The sequence below is a fragment of the Bombina bombina genome, chromosome 7 (genome assembly GCF_027579735.1).
Source record: "Bombina bombina isolate aBomBom1 chromosome 7, aBomBom1.pri, whole genome shotgun sequence".
In the NCBI taxonomy this organism is placed as follows: domain Eukaryota; kingdom Metazoa; phylum Chordata; class Amphibia; order Anura; family Bombinatoridae; genus Bombina; species Bombina bombina.
The window spans coordinates 520,880,322-520,905,234 of record NC_069505.1 but is presented as its reverse complement, the minus strand read 5'-3'; the positions used below and the strand labels follow the sequence as shown (position 1 = coordinate 520,905,234).

Sequence of the window (24,913 nt, the reverse complement as noted above, 5' to 3'; positions counted from 1 at the left end):
TTATGTGCTCAGTCCCTGCTAGGACTAAAGTGTACTAATGACAGTGACATGTTTATGTGCTCAGTCCCTGCTAGGACCAGAGTGCACTAATGACAGTGACATGTTTATGTGCTCAGTCCCTGCTAGGACTAAAGTGTACTAATGACAGTGACATGTTTATGTGCCCAGTCCCTGCTAGGACTAAAGTATACTAATGACAGTGACATGTTTATGTGCTCAGTCCCTGCTAGGACTAAAGTGTACTAATGACAGTGACATGTTTATGTGCTAAGTCCTGCTAGGACTAAAGTGTACTAATGACAGTGACATATTTATGGGCTCAGTCCCTGCTAGGACTAAAGTGTACTAATGACAGTGACATGTTTATATGCTCAGTCCCTGCTAGGACTAAAGTGTACTAATGACAGTGACATGTTTATGTGCTCAGTCCCTGCTAGGACTAAAGTGTACTAATGACAGTGACATGATTATGGGCTCAGTCCCTGCTAGGACTAAAGTGTACTAATGACAGTGACATGTTTATGTGCTCAGTCCCTGCTAGGACTAAAGTGTACTAATGACAGTGACATGTTTTTTTTTTTTGTTTTTTTTTTATATTTTTATTTATGATCCAAAAAATATAAATACAACGCCGCTCAATCGGGCTTCTCTTTCATCTCGCAGGATGTTTTACCTTTTATATACAGTAAGGAAAAAAAAATAAACAATTACTGACCTCTCATTTGGGTCATAATTCCACCTCGCAGGGTGTTTTGCACCTTTCAAACATAAATAACATAAAGCCCTTCATAACCTAAGCATATTTCATTATGTTCTTTTTACCGCCCTTCAATCAATACTATAAAAAATAAAAATCATCCTGTATTCTGATATTATAATTTTTGGATTTTCAATTCCACCTGATCCCATGCCGTTGACAAGCTATGTCAACGGCTAAACCTAAAAAACCATATCTAAACAAAAAAAAAAAAAAATAGAACAAAACAAAAACCACAACAAACAAACAAACAAAAATAAAATTATATTTGTTTGCCATTCCCACCTGCCCTCTATCTAAGCTTCAACTTCAGCTAAATTCCTATAAGGATACAAGAACTGTTTCTGCAGAGTAACAGACAATGAGTGTATCAATTTCCCCCATTTATTCATGTATTCTATATTTGCATTCTCATCGATATTCTGTTCATCATATTGTTAAATAACTGCCTGTTTTATCAAGAAGTTCTTCCATTCTACAAAACTAGGTTTTTTACTATCTTTCCAGTTTTTAAAAATTATACTCCTCGCCGCTAGTACCGAGATATATATAAATTTCCAGTCTCTCCCTAATTCTTTAGATCTTGGAAGAAACAGCACTTGTTCTAACTCAATGTTGCTGGGTCTCTTTAAGATCTTATCCAACCAATACTTGATTTTAAGCCAGAATTGTCTAAGGAACATTCCCAAATCATATGTATCAAGTCAGCTGCGTATTTACTACATTTTGGACATTTATTAAACTGTGTATTGCCCCATTCTGCTCCTTTCTTAGGGGTGTAATACGTTCTGTATAATAGTTCAAGTGTGCCTCTCTCCAAGTTATAGGCTCAGTCCCTTCTAGGACTAAAGTGCACTAATGACAGTGACATGTTTATGTGCTCAGTCCCTGCTAGGACTAAAGTGTACTAATGACAGTGACATGTTTATGTGCTCAGTACCTGCTAGGACTAAAGTGTACTAATGACAGTGACATGTTTATGTGCTCAGTACCTGCTAGGACTAAAGTGTACTAATGACAGTGACATGTTTATGTGCTCAGTACCTGCTAGGACTAAAGTGTACTAATGACAGTGACATGTTTATGTGCTCAGTACCTGCTAGGACTAAAGTGTACTAATGACAGTGACATGTTTATGTGCTCAATCCCTGCTAGGACTAAAGTGTACTAATGACAGTGACATGTTTATGTGCTCAGTCCCTGCTAGGACTAAGGTGTACTAATGACAGTGACATGTTTATGTGCTCAGTCCCTGCTAGGACTAAAGTGTACTAATGACAGTGACATGTTTATGTGCTCAGTCCCTGCTAGGACTAAAGTGTACTAATGACAGTGATATGTTTATAGGCTCAGCCCCTGCTAGGACTAAAGTGTACTAATGACAGTGACATGTTTATGTGCTCAATCCCTGCTAGGACTAAAGTGTACTAATGACAGTGACATGTTTATGTGCTCAGTCCCTGCTAGGACTAAGGTGTACTAATGACAGTGACATGTTTATGTGCTCAGTCCCTGCTAGGACTAAGGTGTACTAATGACAGTGACATGTTTATGTGCTCAGTCCCTGCTAGGACTAAGGTGTACTAATGACAGTGACATGTTTATGTGCTCAGTCCCTGCTAGGACTAAAGTGTACTAATGACAGTGACATGTTTATGTGCTCAGTCCCTGCTAGGACTAAAGTGTACTAATGACAGTGACATGTTTATGTGCTCAGTCCCTGCTAGGACTAAAGTGCAATAATGACAGTGACATGTTTATGTGCTCAGTCCCTGCTAGGACTAAAGTGTACTAATGACAGTAACATGTTTATGTGCTCAGTACCTGCTAGGACTAAAGTGTACTAATGACAGTGACATGTTTATGTGCTCAGTCCCTGCTAGGACTAAAGTGTACTAATGACAGTGACATGTTTATGTGCTCAGTCCCTGCTAGGACTAAAGTGTACTAATGACAGTGACATGTTTATGGGCTCAGTCCCTGCTATGACCAATGTATTCCAATGACAGTGACATACTTATGGTGATGAATAATAATATATATTTACCAATGCAGTCATTGCCCTGTGGGGTCAGCCTATAACCGATGGAACAGGTGCAGCGGAAACTTCCTGGGGTATTCTGGCATCTCCCAGAACCACAGGCACGTGGTGTCTGCCTACATTCATCTGTGTCTGTAAGAGGAAGAAATTTAAGCCAATCTCATACAAACTTATCTGTAGGATGGAGTTTATTGTTCTTCTTGGCAATTCTCCAAAAATAACTATAATAATGAGCATTCTAAGCCTTAAATTACAGCAATTCCACAATTTTTACACTTTAATTGGAAAATAACTAATTTGCTACAGGTTAAAAAAAAACTGTAGTTAGGCAGTTCTCACGAAGTTACAGTAATTTGGCTTTTTTGCTCTCCATTGAAGCCTATGGAACAATACGTTAACACGGTCGCAATATTCTAATCTTGTCTTTTTGCACGTGTGGGGTAAGCGCGAGGGAAAATGTTTTACTTTCAACTTGTAACACACTCGCAAAAAGCTGAAGTGAAGTGCAGTTAGTGAGCGAGCGGGAGCGATAAATAGCGCGCCACTTGTAATCTAGCTCAATCAATGACTGATACCTGTGCTGCAGCAAAAGTTGTAAAATTTCAGTAGCTAATTATACTTGAGATTGTTAGATTTTTGCCAACATTTTTTGTCTCCTTATCAGCATTCAGATAGGGATGATGTGCAAGTTAATCTTGCCAAGTACACATTCTGTCTCCTTTTCGAAATTTTTAAAAGATAGGCGATGTCCTGAATGGAATGTGGGAAGTAGAGAAGTAAACAGATTTTTCTTTTATCTGACATTAAATTAATGCAGCTTGTTTTGTCAGCTGATTATGGGCCAGATTACAAGTGGAGCGTAAACTATCGCTTTGCAAGGGCGATATTTGGCTCCACTTAGTAATACCAGCACACGCAAATGTGCGCTGGTATTACAAGTTAGGTGCAAAGCGAACACGACCTGGCATTCGCATTTCATGGAAGCAATGGGAGCCTCGTTCTCATGCCGTCAGATACGGCATGAGAACCTAGCGCAGCAAAGTGGGTAAGTCGCACAGCGATGGGCAGCAAATGTTAAATATAAATGTATATGATTATATACATATTCAAAGATATAGAACCGCACTCTCTGGACTTGTAGCAAACAAAAATGTATTTTGTGCAGCGACATTTCATCAGACCAGACATTTTTGTTTGCTACAAGTCCAGAGAGTGCGGTTCTATATCTTTGAAAGTGAATATCTATGCTCCTGACACTTTGGCACATTATACAGAAGGTGAGCATGCAAATCGCAATAACTCATTGATTATAAACATATATATGTTTGTGTTAATATGTGAATATACACATATTAACTCAAATATATATGTATATAAGGCATATACATATATATTTACAGGGAGCACCCAGTTCCCCATAGACCCACACCCACCAACTTTTACCCCTTATAACTGCTTTCTGCAGTTACTTTATTAAAAAATAAAGATGCTACAACAAGGTAGCAGTTCCAGCATTTAAATAAATCAGGAGAGGATTAGAACGTTAAAACATCCATTTTATTAAATGCATCCATTAAAAGATCCAAAGGGCACAGCAAACAGGCACTGCAGCTGACGTGTTTCCTGCCTCAAGGGCACTTCATCAGAGCTGGGAAACAGGCGTATCTGCAGGTAATAAATTGCAAAGGGAGGTGTCGGTTTTTAGACCAATCATAATATTTGTGGTCTGATTAAACATATTTAACCCTCGTAGTACTTCTACATTTGCAATTGCGAATATGCATTTACCTTAAAGAAGAACATCAGAATACACATCATAAACATCGATACACTGTTAAAAACAATTTCATATAAATATACACACCTAATTTTGGAAGAGAAACACTATATGAAAATAAGGGTTCCTAAGTGTGTTAAAGGGACACTGAACCCAAAAATTTTCTTTCGTGATTCAGAAATTTTCTTAATTCTCTTGGTATGTTTATTTGAAAATCAAGAATGTAAGTTTAGATGCCGGCCCATTTTTGGTGAACAAACTGGTTTGTCCTTGCTGATTGGACAGCACCAATAAAAGAGTGCTGTCCATGGTACTGAACCAAACATTTGCTGGCTCCTTAGCTTAGATGCCTTCTTTTTCAAATAAAGATAGCAAGAGAACGAAGAAAAATTGATAATAGAAGTAAATTAGAAAGGTGCTTAAAATTGCATGCTCTATCTGAATCATGAAAGAAAAAAATTGGGTTCAGTGTCCCTTTAAATCTATGCATACAATTTTAATATATGTAGCATAACAACCTAGGATAAGGGGTACATATTTGCGAAAGACATTTTATAATAGGTTAGTACATATAATTGTATAAAAGATAAATGCACTATATATGTATACTTAAGTTACTATGTAACCCCTAGCACTGTTCACATTTAATGTTAAAAGAGGAATTTCAGACTGTAAAATATTGCACAAGAAGTTATTAGTGTAACCTAGCTACCTTTGATCAATAAACAATTTGACATCACTGATTTTATTGATTCCTAGAGGTGATCCAGTCTTAAGGGTATGAATCCAAAATACCTCTTTTCTACTTAACCCCTTGAGTGCTAATGACGGCTCTGAGACGTCACAGAGTGTCACACTCTGGTGCTAATGACGGCTCAGAGCCGTCACTAGCACTCTCCCAACTTGAGGGAGATCTGGGGGCTCCCAACCGCTCCTACCCCGGCGATCGGTGCTGCATAATGACAGGCATCGCCGGGGCTTCCCATTTTGCGTGGTGACGTCACGCACAATAACGTGATGACGTCACCGTGCAACTTTATTTAACATTAACAATGTTAAATATAGGAGCAGGGGGCATGCTGCTTAGAAACCTGTATCTCAGGCATCTAAGCAGCTACAGACCCCCAAGACCCACCGTTGGAAAGGTAATCGCCTAACCTTTCCAACAAAATATTAAATAAAAAACCTTTTAAAAAAGCCTTAGCACCCATGTTGGAAAGTGCTTAGCACTCAAAGGGTTGATGACCACAGGACGTTTCCATTTTCTGTCCGTTTGGGACCAAGGCTATTTTTACATTTTTGCAGTGTTTGTGTTTAGCTGCAATTTTCCTCTTACTCATTTATTGTACCCACACATATTATAATACCGTTTTTCTTGCCATTAAATGGACTTTCTAAAGATATGATTATTTTCATCATATCTTATAATTTACTATAATTTTTTTTATAAAATACGAGGAAAAAAAACACACTTTTTCTAACTTTGACCCCCAAAACCCCCATCTACAACCCCCAAAAAACACCCATGATAAATAGTTTCTAAATTTTGTCCTGAGTTTAGAAATACCCAATGTTTACATGTTCTTTGCAAGTTATAGGGCCATAAATACAAGTAGCACTTTGCTATTTCCAAACCACTTTTTTTCAAAAAGAAAATTTATGCTTACCTGATAAATTTATTTCTTTTACGATATTACTTGTGGGATTACGCCTCCTGGTCAGCAGGAGAAGGCAAAGAGCTCCACAGCAGAGCTGTATATATAGCCCCTCCCTTCCCTCCCCCTCCAGTTATTCGACTGAAGATAGGAAGAGAAAGGAAAGGCCAAGGAGCAGAGGTGACTGAAGTTTAACAAAAATAAAAACCTGTCTTTAGAAAAATAACAGGGTGGGTTGTGGACTCGTCATATCGTAAAAGAAATAAATTTATCAGGGAAGCATAAATTTCCTTTTCTTTTACCAGATATTACGAGTCCACGGATTTCATCCTTACTTGTGGGATACAATACCAAAGCTATAGGACACGGATGAAAGGGAGGGACAAGACAGGAACCTAAACAGAAGGCACCACTGCTTGAAGAACCTTTCTCCCAAAAACAGCCTCGGAAGAGGCAAAAGTATCAAATTTGGAAAAAGTGTGAAGAGAAGACCAAGTTGCAGCCTTGCAAATCTGTTCAACAGAAGCATAGTTTTTAAATGCCCATGAGGAAGCCACAGCCCTAGTTGAATGAGCTGTAATTCGTTCAGGAGGCTGCTGTCCAGCAGTCTCATATGCAAAACGGATAATACTCTTCAGCCAAGAAGAAAGAGAGGAAGCCGTAGCCTTCTGACCCCTACGTCTCCCAGAAAATACCACAAACAATGAGGATGATTGACGAAATTCCTTAGTCGGCTGCAAGTAGAACTTCAGGGCACAGACTACGTCCAAATTATGTAACAGACACTCCTTCTTCAAAGAAGGATTAGGACATAATGAAGGAACAACAATTTCCTGATTAATATTTTTGTTAGAAACAACCTTAGAAAGAAAACCAGGTTTGGTACGCAACACTACCTTATCAGAATGAAAAATAAGATAAGGAGAATAACATTGTAATGCTGAAAGCTCAGAAACTCTGCGAGCAGAAGAAATAGCAACCAAAAATAAAAAACTTTCCAAGATAACTTAATATCTATGGAATGCATAGGTTCAAACGGAACCCCTTGAAGAACTCTAAGAACTAAATTCAAACTCCAAGAAGGAGCAATTGGTCTGAACACAGGCCTGATTCTAGTCAGAGCCTGACAAAAGGATTGAACATCCGGAACATCTGCCAGACGTTTGTGTAGCAAAATAGAGCAGAAAGCTGTCCCTTTAAGGAACTTGCTGACAACCCTTTCTCCAATCCTTCCTGGAGAAAAGATAAAATCCTGGGAATCCTAACTACTCCATGAGAAGCCCTTGGATTCGCACCATAAAGATATTTACGCCATATCTTATGGTAGATCTTTCTAGTGACAGGCTTACGTGCCTGAATCAAAGTATCAATGACCGAATACGAGAACCCCCGCTTAGATAAATCAATCTCCAAGCAGTCAGCTGCAGAGAAACTAGATTTGGATGTTGGAAGGGTCCCTGAATGAGAAGCTCCTGCCTCAATGGAAGCTTCCAAGGCGGCAGAGAGGACATGTCCACTAGATCGGCAAACCAAGTCCTGCGAGGCCACGCAGGAGCGATTAGAATTACCGAAGCCCTCACCTGTTTGATCCGAGCAATCACCCGGGGAAGGACAGCAAACGGTGGAAACATACGCTAGGTTGAACGACCAAGGCACTGCCAAGGCATCTACCAGTTCGGCCTGAGGATCCCTTGACCTGGATCCTGGGAGCTTGGCATTCTGACGAGACGCCATCAGATCCAATTCCGGTCTGCCCCATCTGAGAATCAGAGTGGCAAAGACATCCGGACGGAGTTCCCACTCCCCCGGATGAAACGTCTGTCTGCTTAAGAAGTCCGCTTCCCAGTTGTCCACTCCTGGGATGTAGATTGCTGACAGATAACAAGAGTGAGCCTCCACCTATCAAATTAACTTGGATACTTATGTCATCGCTAAGGAACTCCTTGTTCCTCCCTGATGATTGATGTAAGCCACAGTCGTGATGTTGTCCAACTGAAAACGGATGAATTTGGCCGAAGCCAACTGAGGCCAAGCCTGAAGCGCATTGAATATTGCTCTCAATTCCAGAATATTGATTGGAAGTAGAGACTCCGACTGAGTCCACACACCCAAGCCTTCAGGGAATTCCAGACTGCACCCCAACCTAGCAGACTGGCGTCCGTTGTCACTATCACCCATGAGGGTCTGCAGAAGCACGTCCCTTGGGACAGATGATCCGGCGACAACCACCAAAGAAGAGAGTCTCTTGTCTCCTGATCCAGATCTATCTGAGGAGACAAATTTGCATAATCTCCATTCCACTGTCTGAGCATGCTCAATTGTAGCGGTCTGAGATGAAAACGAGCAAAAGGAATGATGTCCATTGCCGCCACCATCAATCCTATTACCTCCATGCACTGAGCCACTGATAGCCGAGGATTGGACTGAAGAGTTCGGCATGTATTCAGAATCTTTAACTTTCTGACCTCCGTCAAGAAAATTTTCATAGATATGGAATCTATCAGAGTTCCCAAGAAGGGAACCCTTGTCTGTGGAATTAGCGAACTTCTAGATTCACCTTCCACCCATGAGTCCTCAGAAAGGACAGAACAATGTCTGTATGAGATTTTGTTAGATGGTAAGACGCCTGGATCAGAAATATCGTCCAGATAAGGCTCCACTGCAATACCCTGCAGCCTGAGAACTGCCAGAAGGGACCCTAGAACCTTTGTGAAGATCCTGGGTGCTGTGGCCAACCCGAAGGGAAGAGCCACGAACTGGAAATGTTTGTCCAAGAAGGCAAACCATAGGAACTGGTGATGATCCCTGTGGATAGGAATATGAAGATATGCATCCTTCAAGTCCACAGTAGTCATATATTGACCCTCCTGGATCAATGGCAGAATTGTTCCAATAGTCTCCATCTTGTAGGATGGGACTCTGAGAAACTTGTTTAGACTTTTTAGATCTAAAATAGGTCGAAACGTGCCCTCTTTTTTGGGGACCACGAAAAGATTTGAGTAAAACCCCTGCCCCTGTTCCCATATTGGAACGGGACGAATTACTACCATAGTAGAGGTCTTTTACACAACATAAGAACGCCTCTCTTTTTATCTGGTCTACAATCGTGAAAGAAACCTCCCCCTTGGGAGAGAATTTTTGAATTCCAGTTGATACCCTTGGGACACGATTTCCAGTGTCCAGGGGTCCTGAACATCTCTTACCCAAGCCTGGGCAAAGAGAGAAAGTCTGCCCCCAACTAGATCCGGTCCCGGATCGGGGGCCACCCCTTCATGCTGTCTTGGTAGCAGCAGCAGGCTTCTTGGGTTGTTTACCCTTGTTCCAAGCCTGGTTGGGTCTCCAGACGGACTTGGCCTGAGCAAAATTCCCTTCCTGTTTAGCGGAAGAAGAGGGGACTCCTTTGAAGTTCCGAAAGGAACGAAAATTATTTTGTTTACCCCTTAGTTTAGCTGTTCTATCCTTAGGTAGGAGATGACCCTTCCCTCCCGAAATGTCAGAAATTATTTCTTTCAAGTCAGGCCCGAATAGGGTCTTTCCTTTGAAAGGAATAGCCAATAGCTTTGACTTAGATGACACATCAGCAGACAAAAATTTTAACCATAAAGCTCTACGCGCTAAAATGGCAAATCCGGCATTCTTAGCCGCCAATTTGGCAATCTGAAAAGTAGCATCCGTAATAAAAGAATTAGCCAGCTTAAGAGCCTGAATTCTATCTAAAATTTCCTCTAAAGGAGTTTCAGTCTTAAGAGACTCTTCTAAGGCGTCAAACCAGAAGGCCATCGCAGTGGTAACTGGTAAAATGCAGGCCGTTGGTTGTAAAAGGAAACCCTGATGAATAAAAAATTTCTTTAGAAGACCCTCCAATTTCTTATCCATAGGGTCTTTGAAACAACGGTCCTCAATAGGAATAGTTGTACGCTTAGCCAGGGTAGATATAGCTCCCTCCACCTTAGGGACTGTTTGCCAAGAGTCCCGAACAGTGTCAGATATGGGATACATTTTCTTAAAATTAGGAGAAGGTGAGAACGGGATACCCGGTCTCTCCCATTCCCGCGTAATAATTTCCGAGATTCTCTTAGGAACCGGAAAAACAGAGTAAGCAGGCACCTCTAAGAATTTGTCCATCTTAGACAATTTCTCTGGTGGTACCACAATAGAGTCACAGTCATCCAGAGTCGCTAAAACCTCCTGAAGTAACAGGCGGAGGTGTTCAAGTTTAAATCTAAATGACATGACGTCCGAATCCGTCTGAGGAAACACACTTCCCGCATCGGAAAGTTCCCCCTCAGACAGAAGTTCCCTGACCCCCAATTCAGATCCCTGTGAGGGTACATCGGAAATATCCAACAAAGCATCAGAGGTCGCAGTATTCACATTGACTTCTGTCCTGCTGCGTTTGCCCTGTAATATTGGCAACTTAGATAAAACTTCAGAGACAGTGGATGACATAACTGCAGCCACATCCTGCAAAGTGAAAGAAGCAGACGCCGTTGAAGAACATGGCGTCGCTTGAGCGGGCGTTAAAGGCTGTGACGCTGGGGGAGAAAGTTGTGGCATACCCTGAATCTCATTAGTCTGAGAGCAATCCTTAGGCATATCTTTATTAAAAAATATTTTCTCTTTACATTGCAAGACTCTCTCAAATGTAGCAGGGGGTTCCACAGTAGCATCTAAACACATAGCACAAGTATTTTGTTCAAGGCCATCCATACTAACAACCTGGACAAAAAGCAAGCTTGGTCAGAAACACCTAAATAAATATTGTAAATTTTTAGTGCGTGATACTAGGTCTTTAAAAAAACGTTTGATTGATAAAAGGCTTTATACGTTTAACAGCAGCAATAGTTTATGTATCCACTGCACGGGACTTCAGGGGGAAAAAAGGGCCAGACTTATACTAAGAAAAACTTCATTCACCACGCCGCAGCTCCGCTGGGGCTCCTACCTGCCCCCTCTTAACCGCTTAATTACTCAATTGCAGCGCACCCAATTTCGCTTAGAAACTCCTCTTGATCGCTCGATCACCAGTTAATGCAGGAGCCGTAAGGAGACACAACAGTAAAACCGCTCCCTGAATCCGCAGAGACGGAACTGCGCTGCAAAGCGCGCGAAACAAGGTCCCGCCCATCGTGGGCGTAAGAAAACAAAACAAATGCCGTGATGTATCGGGAGCCATATAATTTAAATAAATCAGCTCCGACTATCCCCAGCGTCAGCCACAGCCATACCTCAGTGCTTCTAGTAAATAATAAACACCAGAATGTCTAGGTATATAGATAGTATTAACATTTTAATCATATATCCCAGCGCTTCTATGTTCCAAAACAATAGAGTGTCTGGCAAGTTAAAGGGACACCTCAAAAAAAACTCAAGTATATTATCACGACAAGGAAGTTGGTTTCTTATTCAAGCTGTTTCTTATTCGTGAAATTCTGTTTCTTATTCATGGAAGTTGGTTTCTTATTCATTTTTTTGTCAGATTGCTTTAAATTGGCTTTAAAATAAAAATATAGGTTTTATTTAAATAATAATATGATTCATATAATATAGTTACACAGAGGTGGAATCCCTTTATACAACAATTGCATATACAAACTTGAAAAAAGGGAATACATTGGCACCAATACAAATATTACTATTTTAAATAAGTAACATATTTTCAAAGGGTTAATGACCATTGGGCCACAGATTTCACTATGAATATATACAGGGTAGATCCCCCTCCATGCCATGCAATTGTTTTTAGCCTGGCCCAATAGTGTTTTGGGCACAGAAATTGATGCCAACCCTGGCATAAGTGACATAATTCTCATTTTTGAATAAGTAACAGATATTTTCAAAGGGTTAATAACCATTGGGTCACTGATTTCTCTATGAATATATACAGGTTAGATCCCCCTCCATGCCATGCAATTGTTTTTAGCCTGGCCCAATGGTGTTTTGGGCACATACATTGATGCCAACACTTGCATAGGTGACTTAATTCTCATTTTTGAATAAGTAACAGATATTTTCAAAGGGTTAATAACAATTGGGCCATTGATTTCACTATAAATATATACAGGGTAGATCCCCCTCCATGCCATGCAATTGTTTTTTGCCTGGCCCAGTGGTGTTTTGGGCACAAAAATTGATGCCAACCCCGGCATAGGTGCTGTACTTCTCATTTTTGAATAAGTAACTGATACTTTCAAAGGGTTAATAACCATTGGGCTACTGATTTCACTATGAATATATACAGGGTAGATCCCCCTCCATGACATGCAATTGTTTTTTTGCCTGGCCCAGTGGTGTTTTGGGCATAAAAATTGATGCCAACCCCGGCATAGGTACTCTAATTCTCATTTTTGAATAAGTAACTGATACTTTCAAAGGGTTAATAACCATTGGGCCACTGATTTCACTATGAATATATACAGGGTAGATCCCCCTCCATGACATGCAATTGGTGTTATCCTCTCCCAGTGGTGTTTTGGGCACAAAAAATGATGCCAACACCGGCATTGGTGCTGTAATTACCATTTTTTAATAAGTAACAGATTGGGCCACTGATTTCACTATGAATATATACAGGGTAGATCCCCCTCCATGACATGCAATTGTTTTTAGCCTGGCCCAATGGTGTTTTGGGCACATAAATTGATGCCAATCTTGGCATAGGTGCTGTACTTCTCATTGTTTAATAAGTAACAGATATTTTCAAAGGGTTAATAACCATTGTGCCACTGATTTCACTATGAATATATACAGGGTAGATCCCCCTCCATGACATGCAATTGTTTTTTTGCCTGGCCCAACGGTGTTTTGGGCACAGAAATTGATGCCAACACTGGCATAGGTGCTGTACTTCTCATTTTTTAATAAGTAACTGTTATTATCAAAGGGTTAATAACCTTTGGGCCACTGATTTCACAATGAATATACACAGGGTAGATCCCCCTCCATGACATGCAATTGTTTTTATCCTCGCCCAGTGGTGTTTTGGGCACAGAAATTGATGCCAACACCGGCATTGGTGCTGTAATTACCATTTTTTAATAAGTAACAGATTGGGCCACTGATTTCACTATGAATATATACAGGGTAGATCCCCCTCCATGACACACAATTGTTTTTAGCCTGGCCCAATGGTGTTTTGGGCACAGAAATTGATGCCAATCTTGGCATAGGTGCTCTAATTCTCATTTTCAAATAAGTAACAGATATTTTCAAAGGGTTAATAACAATTGAGCCATTGATTTCACTATGAATATATACAGGGTAGATCCCCCTCCATGCTATGCAATTGTTTTTTGCCTGGCCCAGTGGTGTTTTGGGCACAAAAATTGATGCCAACCCCGGCATAGGTACTCTAATTCTCATTTTTGAATAAGTAACTGATACTTTCAAAGGGTTAATAACCATTGGGCCACTGATTTCACTATGAATATATACAGGGTAGATCCCCCTCCATGACATGCAATTGTTTTTAGCCTGGCCCAATGGTGTTTTGGGCACAGAAATTGATGCCAATCTTGGCATAGGTGCTGTACTTCTCATTGTTTAATAAGTAACAAATATTTTCAAAGGGTTAATAACCATTGTGCCACTGATTTCACTATGAATATATACAGGGTAGATCCCCCTCCATGACATGCAATTGTTTTTTTGCCTGGCCCAACAGTGTTTTGGGCACAGAAATTGATGCCAACACTGGCATAGGTGCTGTACTTCTCATTTTTTAATAAGTAACTGTTATTATCAAAGGGTTAATAACCTTTGGGCCACTGATTTCACAATGAATATACACAGGGTAGATCCCCCTCCATGACATGCAATTGTTTTTATCCTCGCCCAGTGGTGTTTTGGGCACAGAAATTGATGCCAACACCGGCATTGGTGCTGTAATTACCATTTTTTAATAAGTAACAGATTGGGCCACTGATTTCACTATGAATATATACAGGGTAGATCCCCCTCCATGACATGCAATTGTTTTTAGCCTGACCCAATGGTGTTTTGGGCACAGAAATTGATGCCAATCTTGGCATAGGTGCTCTAATTCTCATTTTCAAATAAGTAACAGATATTTTCAAAGGGTTAATAACAATTGAGCCATTGATTTCACTATGAATATATACAGGGTAGATCCCCCTCCATGCTATGCAATTGTTTTTTGCCTGGCCCAGTGGTGTTTTGGGCACAAAAATTGATGCCAACCCCGGCATAGGTACTCTAATTCTCATTTTGAATAAGTAACTGATACTTTCAAAGGGTTAATAACCATTGGGCCACTGATTTCACTATGAATATATACAGGGTAGATCCCCCTCCATGACACGCAATTGTTTTTAGCCTGGCCCAATGGTGTTTTGGGCACAGAAATTGATGCCAATCTTGGCATAGGTGCTGTACTTCTCATTTTTGAATAAGTAACAGATATTTTCAAAGGGTTACTAACCATTGAGCCACTGATTTCACTATGAATATATACAGGGTAGATCCCCCTCCATGACATGCAATTGTTTTTTTGCCTGGCCCAACGGTGTTTTGGGCACAGAAATTGATGCCAACACTGCCATAGGTGCTGTACTTCTCATTTTTTAATAAGTAACTGTTATTATCAAAGGGTTAATAACCTTTGGGCCACTGATTTCACTATGAATGTACACAGGGTAGATCCCCCTCCATGACATGCAATTGTTTTTATCCTCGCCCAGTGGTGTTTTGGGCACAGAAATTGATGCCAACAACGGCATTGGTGCTGTAATTACCATTTTTTAATAAGTAACAGATTGGGCCACTGATTTCACTATGAATATATACAGGGTAGATCCCCCTCCATGACACGCAATTGTTTTTAGCCTGGCCCAATGGTGTTTTGGGCACAGAAATTGATGCCAATCTTGGCATAGGTGCTGTACTTCCTGGCATTGATGCTGTAATTACCATTTTTGAATAAGTAACATATATTTTTAAAGGGTTAATAACCATTGTGTCACTGAATTCACTATGAATATATACAGGGTAGACCCCCCTCCATGACATGCATTTGTTTTTAGCCTGGCCCAATAATGTTTTGGGCACAGAAATTGATGCCAACCCTGGCATAGATGCTCTAATTCTCATTACAAACAACTTGTGCAATTATGGCATAAATGGTTGTAAACGCTTCTCTGGGATCCCCTTTGTTCAGAAATAGCAGACATATATGGCTTTGGCTTTACTTTTTGGTAATTAGAAGGCCGCTAAATGCCACTGCGCACCACACGTGTATTATGCCCAGCAGTGAAGGGGTGAATTAGGGAGCATGTAGGGAGCTTCTAGGGTTAATTTTAGCTGTAGTGTTGTGTAGTAGACAACCCCAAGTATTGATCTAGGCCCATTTTGGTATATTTCATGCCACCATTTCACCGCCATATCCGATCAAATTAAAAAAAACTTTAAATTTTTCACAATTTTAGGTTTCTCACTGAAATTATTTACAAACAGCTTGTGCAATTATGGCACAAATGGTTGTAAATGCTTCTCTGGGATCCCCTGTGTTTAGAAATAGCAGACATATATGGCTTTGTTGCTTTTTGGTAATTAGAAGGCCGCTAAATGCCTCTGCGCAGCACACGTGTATTATGCCCAGCAGTGAAGGGGTTAATTAGGGAGCTTGTAGGGTTAATTTTAGCTTTAGTGTAGTAGACATCCCAAAGTATTGATCTAGGCCCATTTTGGTATATTTCATGCCACCATTTCACCGCCAAAAGCAATCAAATAAAAAAAATTGTTCACTTTTTCACAAACTTTAGGTTTCTCACTGAAATTATTTACAAACAGCTTGTGTAATTATGGCACAAATGGTTGTAAATGCTTCTCTGGGATCCCTTTTGTTCAGAAATAGCAGACATATATGTATTTGGCGTTGCTTTTTGGTAATTAGAAGGCCGCTAAATGCCGCTGCGCATCACACGTGTATTATGCCCAGCAGTGAAGGGGTTAATTAGGGAGCTTGTAGGGAGCTTGCAGGGTTAATTTTAGCTTTAGTGTAGAGATCAGCCTCCCACCTGACACATCACACCCCCTGATCCCTCCCAAACAGCTCCCTTTCCTCCCCCACCCCACAATTGTCCCTGCCATCTTAAGTACTGGCAGAAAGTCTGCCAGTACTAGAATAAAGGGTATCTTTTATTTTCAAAAAAATTTTTTATAGCATATTTACATATGCTGCTGTGTAGGATACCCCCTTAGCCCCCAACCTCTCTGATCCCCCCCCCCAAACATCTCTCTAACCATCCCCCTCTGCTTTTTTGGGGGCCATCTTGGGTACTGGCAGCTATCTGCCAGTACCCAGTTTGCAGAATTTATTTATTTTTATTTTTTTCCCCAGTTTTTTTTTCTGTAGTGTAGCTTCCCTCCCACAGACCAACCCAACACCCCCTGATTTTTCGTTTTTTTTTTTTTGTATATTTTTTTTTTATAGCCACTGATCACTAATCATTATGATCCATATTTTCTGTAGTGTAGCGGTTCCCAGCCGCTCCCTCCCAACTGTGCACGTGCGCCCGTGCGCGCCCCCGGTTATCCCCGTCCACGATCCCGCCCCCTTCACATCACTGGGCCCATCGATGGCCGCCACCCGCCTCCCACGTCGGCTCCCACCCACAGAGTGGCTCTCTCTGCATCGGATGGCCATGCAGGGTTATTGCAGGATGCCTCCATATCGAGGCATCACTGCAATAACCGGAAAGCAGCTGGAAGCGAGCAGGATCGCTTCCAGCTGCTTTCCAGACCGAGGACGTGCAGGGTACGTCCTTGGTCGTTAACTGTCTTTTGTTAGAGGACGTACCCTGCGTGTAGGGTTGCCACCTCAGCCATGTTTTCCTGGACACTTATGAGTTACACATGCTGCAGGGTGTGCAGGGAGGAACATGTATTGTGTTTCTGGACAGCACTATTCATGTTCCTCCCTGCACACCCTACAGCATGTGTAACTTATAAGTGTTCTGTATTTTAAGGGACAGGTGGCAACCCTACCTGCGTGTCCTCTAAGTGGTTAAAGGGACACTGAACCCAATTTTTTTTCTTTCATGATTCAGAAAGAGCATGCAATTTTAAGCAACTTTCTAATTTACTCCTATTATCAAATTTTCTTCGTTCTCTTGCTATCTTTATTTGAAAAACATAATTTATGCTTACCTGATACATTTATTTCTCTTGTGATGTATCGAGTCCACGGATTCATCCATACTTGTGGGATATTCTCCTTCCTTACAGGAAGTGGCAAAGAGAGCACCCACAGCAGAGCTGTCAATATAGCTCCTCCCTTAGCTCCACCCCCCAGTCATTCGACCGAAGGCTAGGAAGAAAAAGGAGAAACTATAGGGTGCAGTGGTGACTGAAGTTTTTTAAATAAAAATATACTGCCTGTCTTAAATAAACAGGGCGGGCCGTGGACTCAATACATCACAAGAGAAATAAATTTATCAGGTAAGCATAAATTATGTTTTCTCTTGTAAGATGTATCGAGTCCACGGATTCATCCATACTTGTGGGATACCAATACCAAAGCTTTAGGACACGGATGAAGGGAGGGACAAGACAGGCACCTTAAACGGAAGGCACCACTGCTTGTAGAACCTTTCTCTCAAAAATTCCCTTTTCTGCCAGAGAGTAAATAGTACACACTGGTACCATTTAAAATAACAAACTTTTGCTTGAGAAAATAAAAACTAACAGTTTTGTCACCACACTCACTTTACCCTTCCTAGTACTTTAGAGTAGGCAAAGAGAATGGCTGGGGGGTGGAGCTAAGGGAGGAGCTATATAGACAGCTCTGCTGTGGGTGCTCTCTTTGCCACTTCCTGTAAGGAAGGAGAATTTCCCACAAGTATGGATGAATCCGTGGACTCGATACATCTTACAAGAGAAAAGAAGGCATCTAAGCTAAGGAGCCAGCCAATTTTTGGTTCAGACCACTGGACAGCACTTGTTTATTGGTGCTGTCCAATCAGCAAGGACAACCCAGGTTGTGAACGAAAATGGGCTGGCTTCTAAACTTACATTCTTTATTTCAAATAAAGATAGCAAGAGGATGAAGAAAAATTGATAATAGGAGTTAATTAGAAAATTGCTTAAAAACGCATGAAAGAAAAAATTTGGGTTCAGTGTCCCTTTAATGCCAAAAATATATCTCCTCCTCTAACACTCAGTGTTATTTGTGCTATCCTTTGGAATTTGAAGAAATTGTGAATTCCAGTATGTTTGGGAAAGTGTTTTGCCACCTGTGTCTTAGGGATTTCTGCTTCAAGTGAAAGCAAATGTTCCCTAATTCTATCCTTTAGAAATCTTGACGTGAGTCCTACATACTGAAAATTACAACATCCGCAAGTGATCAGGTAAACAACATCTGTGGAATTACAAGTAATTCTATCTCTGATTGTATATGTTTTGCCTGTGTTTGTGGATTTAAAGTTATCCCCAACTAAGGCATAACTACATTTACATGGTATTACACCACATCTGTAGAAGCCAGCTTTCTTACGGCTAGATTTAGAGTTTTGTCGGTAAAGACCCGCGTAGCTAACGCTGGCTTTTTTCTGGCCGCACCTTTAAAATAACTCTGGTATTGAGAGTCCACAGAATGGCTGCGTTAGGCTCCAAAAAAGGAGCGTAGAGCATATTTAACGCAACTTCAACTCTCGATACCAGAGTTGCTTACGGACGCGGCCAGCCTCAAAAACGTGCTCGTGCACGATTCCCCCATAGGAAACAATGGGGCTGTTTGAGCTGAAAAAAAAACCTAACACCTGCAAAAAAGCCGCGTTCAGCTCCTAACGCAGCCCCATTGTTTGCTATGGGGAAACACTTCCTACGTCTGCACCTAACACCATAACATGTACCCCGAGTCTAAACACCCCTAACCTTACACTTATTAACCCCTATTCTGCCGCCCCCACTATCGCTGACCCCTGCATATTATTTTTAACCCCTAATCTGCCGCTCCGTAAACCGCCGCTACTTACATTATCCCTATGTACCCCTAATCTGCTGCCCCTAACACTGCCGACCCCTATATTATATTTATTAACCCCTAATCTGCCCCCCACAACGTCGCCTCCACCTGCCTACACTTAATAACCCCTAATCTTCCGACCGGACCGCACCGCTATTATAATAAAGTTATTAACCCCTAATCCGCCTCACTAACCCTATAATAAATAGTATTAACCCCTAATCTGCCCTCCCTAACATCGCCGACACCTAACTTCAAACATTAACCCCTAATCTGCCGACGGGAGCTCACCGCTATTCTAATAAATGTATTAACCCCTAAAGCTAAGTCTAACCCTAACACTAACACCCCCCTAACTTAAATATAATTTAAATCTAACGAAATTAATTAACTCTTATTAAATAAATTATTCCTATTTAAAGCTAAATACTTATCTGTAAAATAAATCCTAATATAGCTACAATATAAATTATAATTATATTATAGCTATTTTAGGATTAATATTTATTTTACAGGTAACTTTGTATTTATTTTAACCAGGTACAATAGCTATTAAATAGTTAAGAACTATTTAATAGCTAAAATAGTTAAAATAATTACAAAATTACATGTAAAATAAATCCTAACCTAAGTTACAATTAAACCTAACACTACACTATCAATAAATTAATTAAATAAAATACCTACAATTACCTACAATTAAACCTAACACTACACTATCAATACATTAATTAAATACAATATCTACAAATAAATACAATTAAATAAACTAACTAAAGTACAAAAAATAAAAAAGAACTAAGTTACAAAAAATAAAAAAATATTTACAAACATAAGAAAAATATTACAACAATTTTAAACTAATTACACCTACTCTAAGCCCCCTAATAAAATAACAAAGACCCCCAAAATAAAAAATGCCCTACCCTATTCTAAATTACTAAAGTTCAAAGCTCTTTTACCTTACCAGCCCTGAACAGGGCCCTTTGCGGGGCATGCCCCAAAGAATTCAGCTCTTTTGCCTGTAAAAAAAAACATACAATACCCCCCCCAACATTACAACCCACCACCCACATACCCCTAATCTAACCCAAACCCCCCTTAAATAAACCTAACACTAAGCCCCTGAAGATCTTCCTACCTTGTCTTCACCATGCCAGGTATGACCGTCCATTCCAGGCTCCGATATCTTCATCTAAGCCCAAGCGGGGGCTAGACATCCATCATCCGACGGCTGAAGAAGTCCAGAAGAGGCTCCAAAGTCTTCATCCTATCCGGGAAGAAGAGTAGATCCGGACCGGCAACCATCTTCTTCCAAGCGGCATCTTCTATCTTCATCAGATGAGGACCGGCTCCATCTTGAAGACATCCACCGCGGACCCATCTTCTTCCGACGACGACTTCCCGACGAATGACGGTTCCTTTAAGGGACGTCATCCAAGATGGCGTCCCTCGAATTCCGATTGGCTGATAGGATTCTATCAGCCAATCGGAATTAAGGTAGGAAAATTCTGATTGGCTGATGGAATCAGCCAATCAGAATCAAGTTCAATCCGATTGGCTGACTCAATCAGCCAATCAGATTGAGCTCCCATTCTATTGGCTGTTCCGATCAGCCAATAGAATGCGAGCTCAATCTGATTTGCTGATTCCATCAGCCAATCAGAATTTTCCTACCTTAATTCCGATTGGCTGATAGAATCCTATCAGCTAATCGGAATTCGAGGGACGCCATCTTGGATGACGTCCCTTAAAGGAACCGTCATTCGTCGGGAAGTCGTCGTCGGAAGAAGATGGGTCCGCGGTGGATGTCTTCAAGATGGAGCCGGTCCTCATCGGATGAAGATAGAAGATGCCGCTTGGAAGAAGATGGTTGCCGGTCCGGATCTACTCTTCTTCCCGGATAGGATGAAGACTTTAGAGCCTCTTCTGGACTTCTTCAGCCGTCGGATGATGGATGTCTAGCCCCCGCTTGGGCTTAGATGAAGATATCGGAGCCTGGAACGGACGGTCATACCTGGCATGGTGAAGACAAGATAGGAAGATCTTCAGGGGCTTAGTGTTAGGTTTATTTAAGGGGGGTTTGGGTTAGATTAGGGGTATGTGGGTGGTGGGTTGTAATGTTGGGGGGGGTATTGTATGTTTTTTTTTACAGGCAAAAGAGCTGAATTCTTTGGGGCATGCCCCGCAAAGGGCCCTGTTCAGGGCTGGTAAGGTAAAAGAGCTTTGAACTTTAGTAATTAGAATAGGGTAGGGCATTTTTTATTTTGGGGGTCTTTGTTATTTTATTAGGGGGCTTAGAGTAGGTGTAATTAGTTTAAAATTGTTGTAATATTTTTCTTATGTTTGTAAATATTTTTTTATTTTTTGTAACTTAGTTCTTTTTTATTTTTTGTACTTTAGTTAGTTTATTTAATTGTATTTATTTGTAGATATTGTATTTAATTAATGTATTGATAGTGTAGTGTTAGGTTTAATTGTAGGTAATTGTAGGTATTTTATTTAATTAATTTATTGATAGTGTAGTGTTAGGTTTAATTGTAACTTAGGTTAGGATTTATTTTACAGGTAGTTTTGTAATTATTTTAACTATTTTAGCTATTAAATAGTTCTTAACTATTTAATAGCTATTGTACCTGGTTAAAATAATTACAAAGTTACCTGTAAAATAAATATTAATCCTAAAATAGCTATAATATAATTATAATTTATATTGTAGCTATATTAGGATTTATTTTACAGGTAAGTATTTAGCTTTAAATAGGAATAATTTATTTAATAAGAGTTTATTTATTTCGTTAGATTTAAATTATATTTAATTTAGGGGGGTGTTAGTGTTAGGGTTAGACTTAGCTTTAGGGGTTAATCCATTTATTAGAATAGCGGCGAGATTCGGTCAGCAGATTAGGGGTTAATAATTGAACTTAGGTGTCGGCGATGTTAGGGAGGGCAGATTAGGGGTTAATACTATTTATTATAGGGTTATTGAGGCGGGAGTGAGGCGGATTAGGGGTTAATAACTTTATTATAGTAGCGGTGAGATCCGCTCGGCAGATTAGGGGTTAATAAGTGTAGGTAGCTGGCAGCGACGTTGTGGGGGGCAGATTAGGGGTTAATAAATATAATATAGGGGTCGGCGGTGTTAGGGGCAGCAGATTAGGGGTACATAGCTATAATGTAGCTGGCGGCGGCGTGCGGACGGCAGATTAGGGGTTAATAAGTGTAGGTAGCTGGCGGCGACGTTGTGGGGGGCAGGTTAGGGGTTAATAAATATAATATAGGGGTCAGCGGTGTTAGGGGCAGCAGATTAGGGGTACATAGGTGGCGGTCAGCAAATTAGGGGTTAAAAAATTTTAATCGAGTGGCGGTGATGTGGGGGGACCTCGGTTTAGGGGTACAAAGGTAGTTTATGGGTGTTAGTGTACTTTAGAGCACAGTAGTTAAGAGCTTTATGAACCGGCGTTAGCCCAGAAAGCTCTTAACTACTGACTTTTTTCTGCGGCTGGAGTTTTGTCGTTAGATTTCTAACGCTCACTTCAGCCACAACTCTAAATACCGGAGTTAGAAAGATCCCATTGAAAAGATAGGATACGCAATTGACGTAAGGGGATCTGCGGTATGGAAAAGTCGCGGCTGAAAAGTGAGCGTTAGACCCGTTTTTGACTGACTCCAAATACCGGCGGTAGCCTAAAACCAGCGTTAGGAGCCTCTAACGCTGGTTTTCACGGCTACCGCCAAACTCCAAATCTAGGCCTTAGATAGCCAATCGCTTTTGTTGGTTTTACTGACATTTAGTGACATTAGCTCCAAAGTTCTTTGCAACCTTATCCCCTATAGTTTCTGACCTTAATTTTCTGAGACCTAATGGCTGATTATTTATTGCAATCCCATAAACGGGCTAGTTTGACTGTTTACGAACATGCGATAAATTAACGCTCCATTTGTAATCTAGCCCTATAAGTTTTTTATGTTTTTTTTTTCTTTTTTTCTTTCCCTTTCTTTCAAATCACACAAGTGCTTGCTAACCAGTTACAACCCTGTCTATATGGATGTGGTATGAATCTGCACTGTAGTCATACATGTGCAGTAGGAAAAGAGAGGAGGGAGAGTAATTTCTTCTTTTCTTCCCTTAAAGTGGTTTAGCACTGATTATTCTTAGGTAATTAATTATAATGCGTTAAAGAAACAAAATACAGGTAGCCCTCAGTTTACGCCGGGGTTAGGTTCCAGAAGGAATGGTTGTAAATCGAAACCGTTGTAAATTGAAACCCAGTTTATAATGTAAGTCAATGGGAAGTGAGGGAGTTAGGTTCCAGGCCCCTCTCAAAATTGCCATCAGTAACACCTAATACTTTGTTTTTAAAGCTTTGAAATGAAGACTTTAAATGCTAAACAGCATTATAAACCTAATAAAATAATCACACAACACAGAATATATAATTAAACTAAGTTAAATGAACAAAAACATTTGCTAAACAGCATTATAAACTTAATAAATAATCACACAACACAGACTTTACTTGCATTTTTCTGCAAACAGTTCTTTCTATGCATTCCAATCTGGACTGATTTATAGACAGGAAGATCTTGTTCCTTTGCAAGCTGCTCGATAGCTCAGGTCTGGTTAAACTGATTCATTTTAGCTTGCTTGGCTTGCATATCTTTGCTGTAACACAAGCGGACAGCTCCACCTACTGGCTATTTTAATCAATGCACTGCTTCTCAATGCTTTTCAATAGCAGTCACATGACTGAAAAAAAGGTTGTTATTCTGAAACGGTGCAAATTGAACCGTTGTAAACCGAGGGCCACCTGTAGTGTATAATCTCTGCTCTATAACTAAATATTAATATATATTTTCATATGCACATTCCTATGCATATATTTAAAGGGATATAATACTCATATGATAAATCACTTGAAAGTAAAAAGCTGACAAGACAATCACATGAACATCCCTATGTAAAAAAGAAGATATTTTTTCTCAATATTCCTTCTGTTCGCTAGAGCTACTCTTTTTATTGTCATCTGCATAATGAAAAAACAGCCAATCAGTGCTGAGGTCACATTTTACTTTAATGTGATCTTGTGGGATTGCAATATTTTATAGTGAACTTTCTTAAACTGAGGAGGGAAATAAACCGATGCAAGCTACGCTCCCTTGCAAGTCCCGGGACTAGCCTCCTGATTGGCTGCCTAAACTCCCTTTACAGGATTAGATTACGAGTGAATCCTCTAACAAACAATGGCAAGCGCTCCAGTATGATCCTCTCCCCTCTCCTCTGTGTTTCTTCTGACGATCTTCACGTTGCGCTACGTCACTTCCGGTTTCTGGTCCCACAGCAAAAGGACTCCTCCGGAAACTTGCAGCCAGCACGTCCAGTCCGGTGCTAACGAAAAAATAGGAAAGCAACACCCACGCTTCCCAGGCAAATAGATCCAGCAACAAAGGTTAACCCAGCACTCCAAGGTAAGTACACACCAGACTCCAATGCATAAAAGCAAAAATGTGTTCTTTATTCCAAAATTCAGCTTTAAAAACAGCAGCAAATATCAAGTCAGAGGGAAGTGGAAGTTCAGGTCACACATGTTTTGTCTAATAACGTAACTTCAATGACCTACAAGGTAAGGAACTACCATACACGTTTATATAGGGCAGAAACCCCCCCCTTCTCTAATTGGTATCAGGATTAAGAATTAAC

At 40.5% G+C, this 24,913-nt stretch overlaps 1 protein-coding gene across 2 annotated transcripts in view; it reads right to left on the bottom strand.

The window, feature by feature from the left end:
• The window catches only part of LTBP4 (latent transforming growth factor beta binding protein 4), a 705,095-nt gene that overhangs the window by 390,463 nt on the left and 289,719 nt on the right, over positions 1–24,913 (bottom strand). For both annotated transcript variants that reach the window (XM_053721790.1, XM_053721791.1), the window contains one exon: positions 2,805–2,930. In XM_053721790.1, coding sequence (XP_053577765.1) covers positions 2,805–2,930 — 126 coding nt within the window. The remainder of the gene's footprint in view (positions 1–2,804; positions 2,931–24,913) is intronic.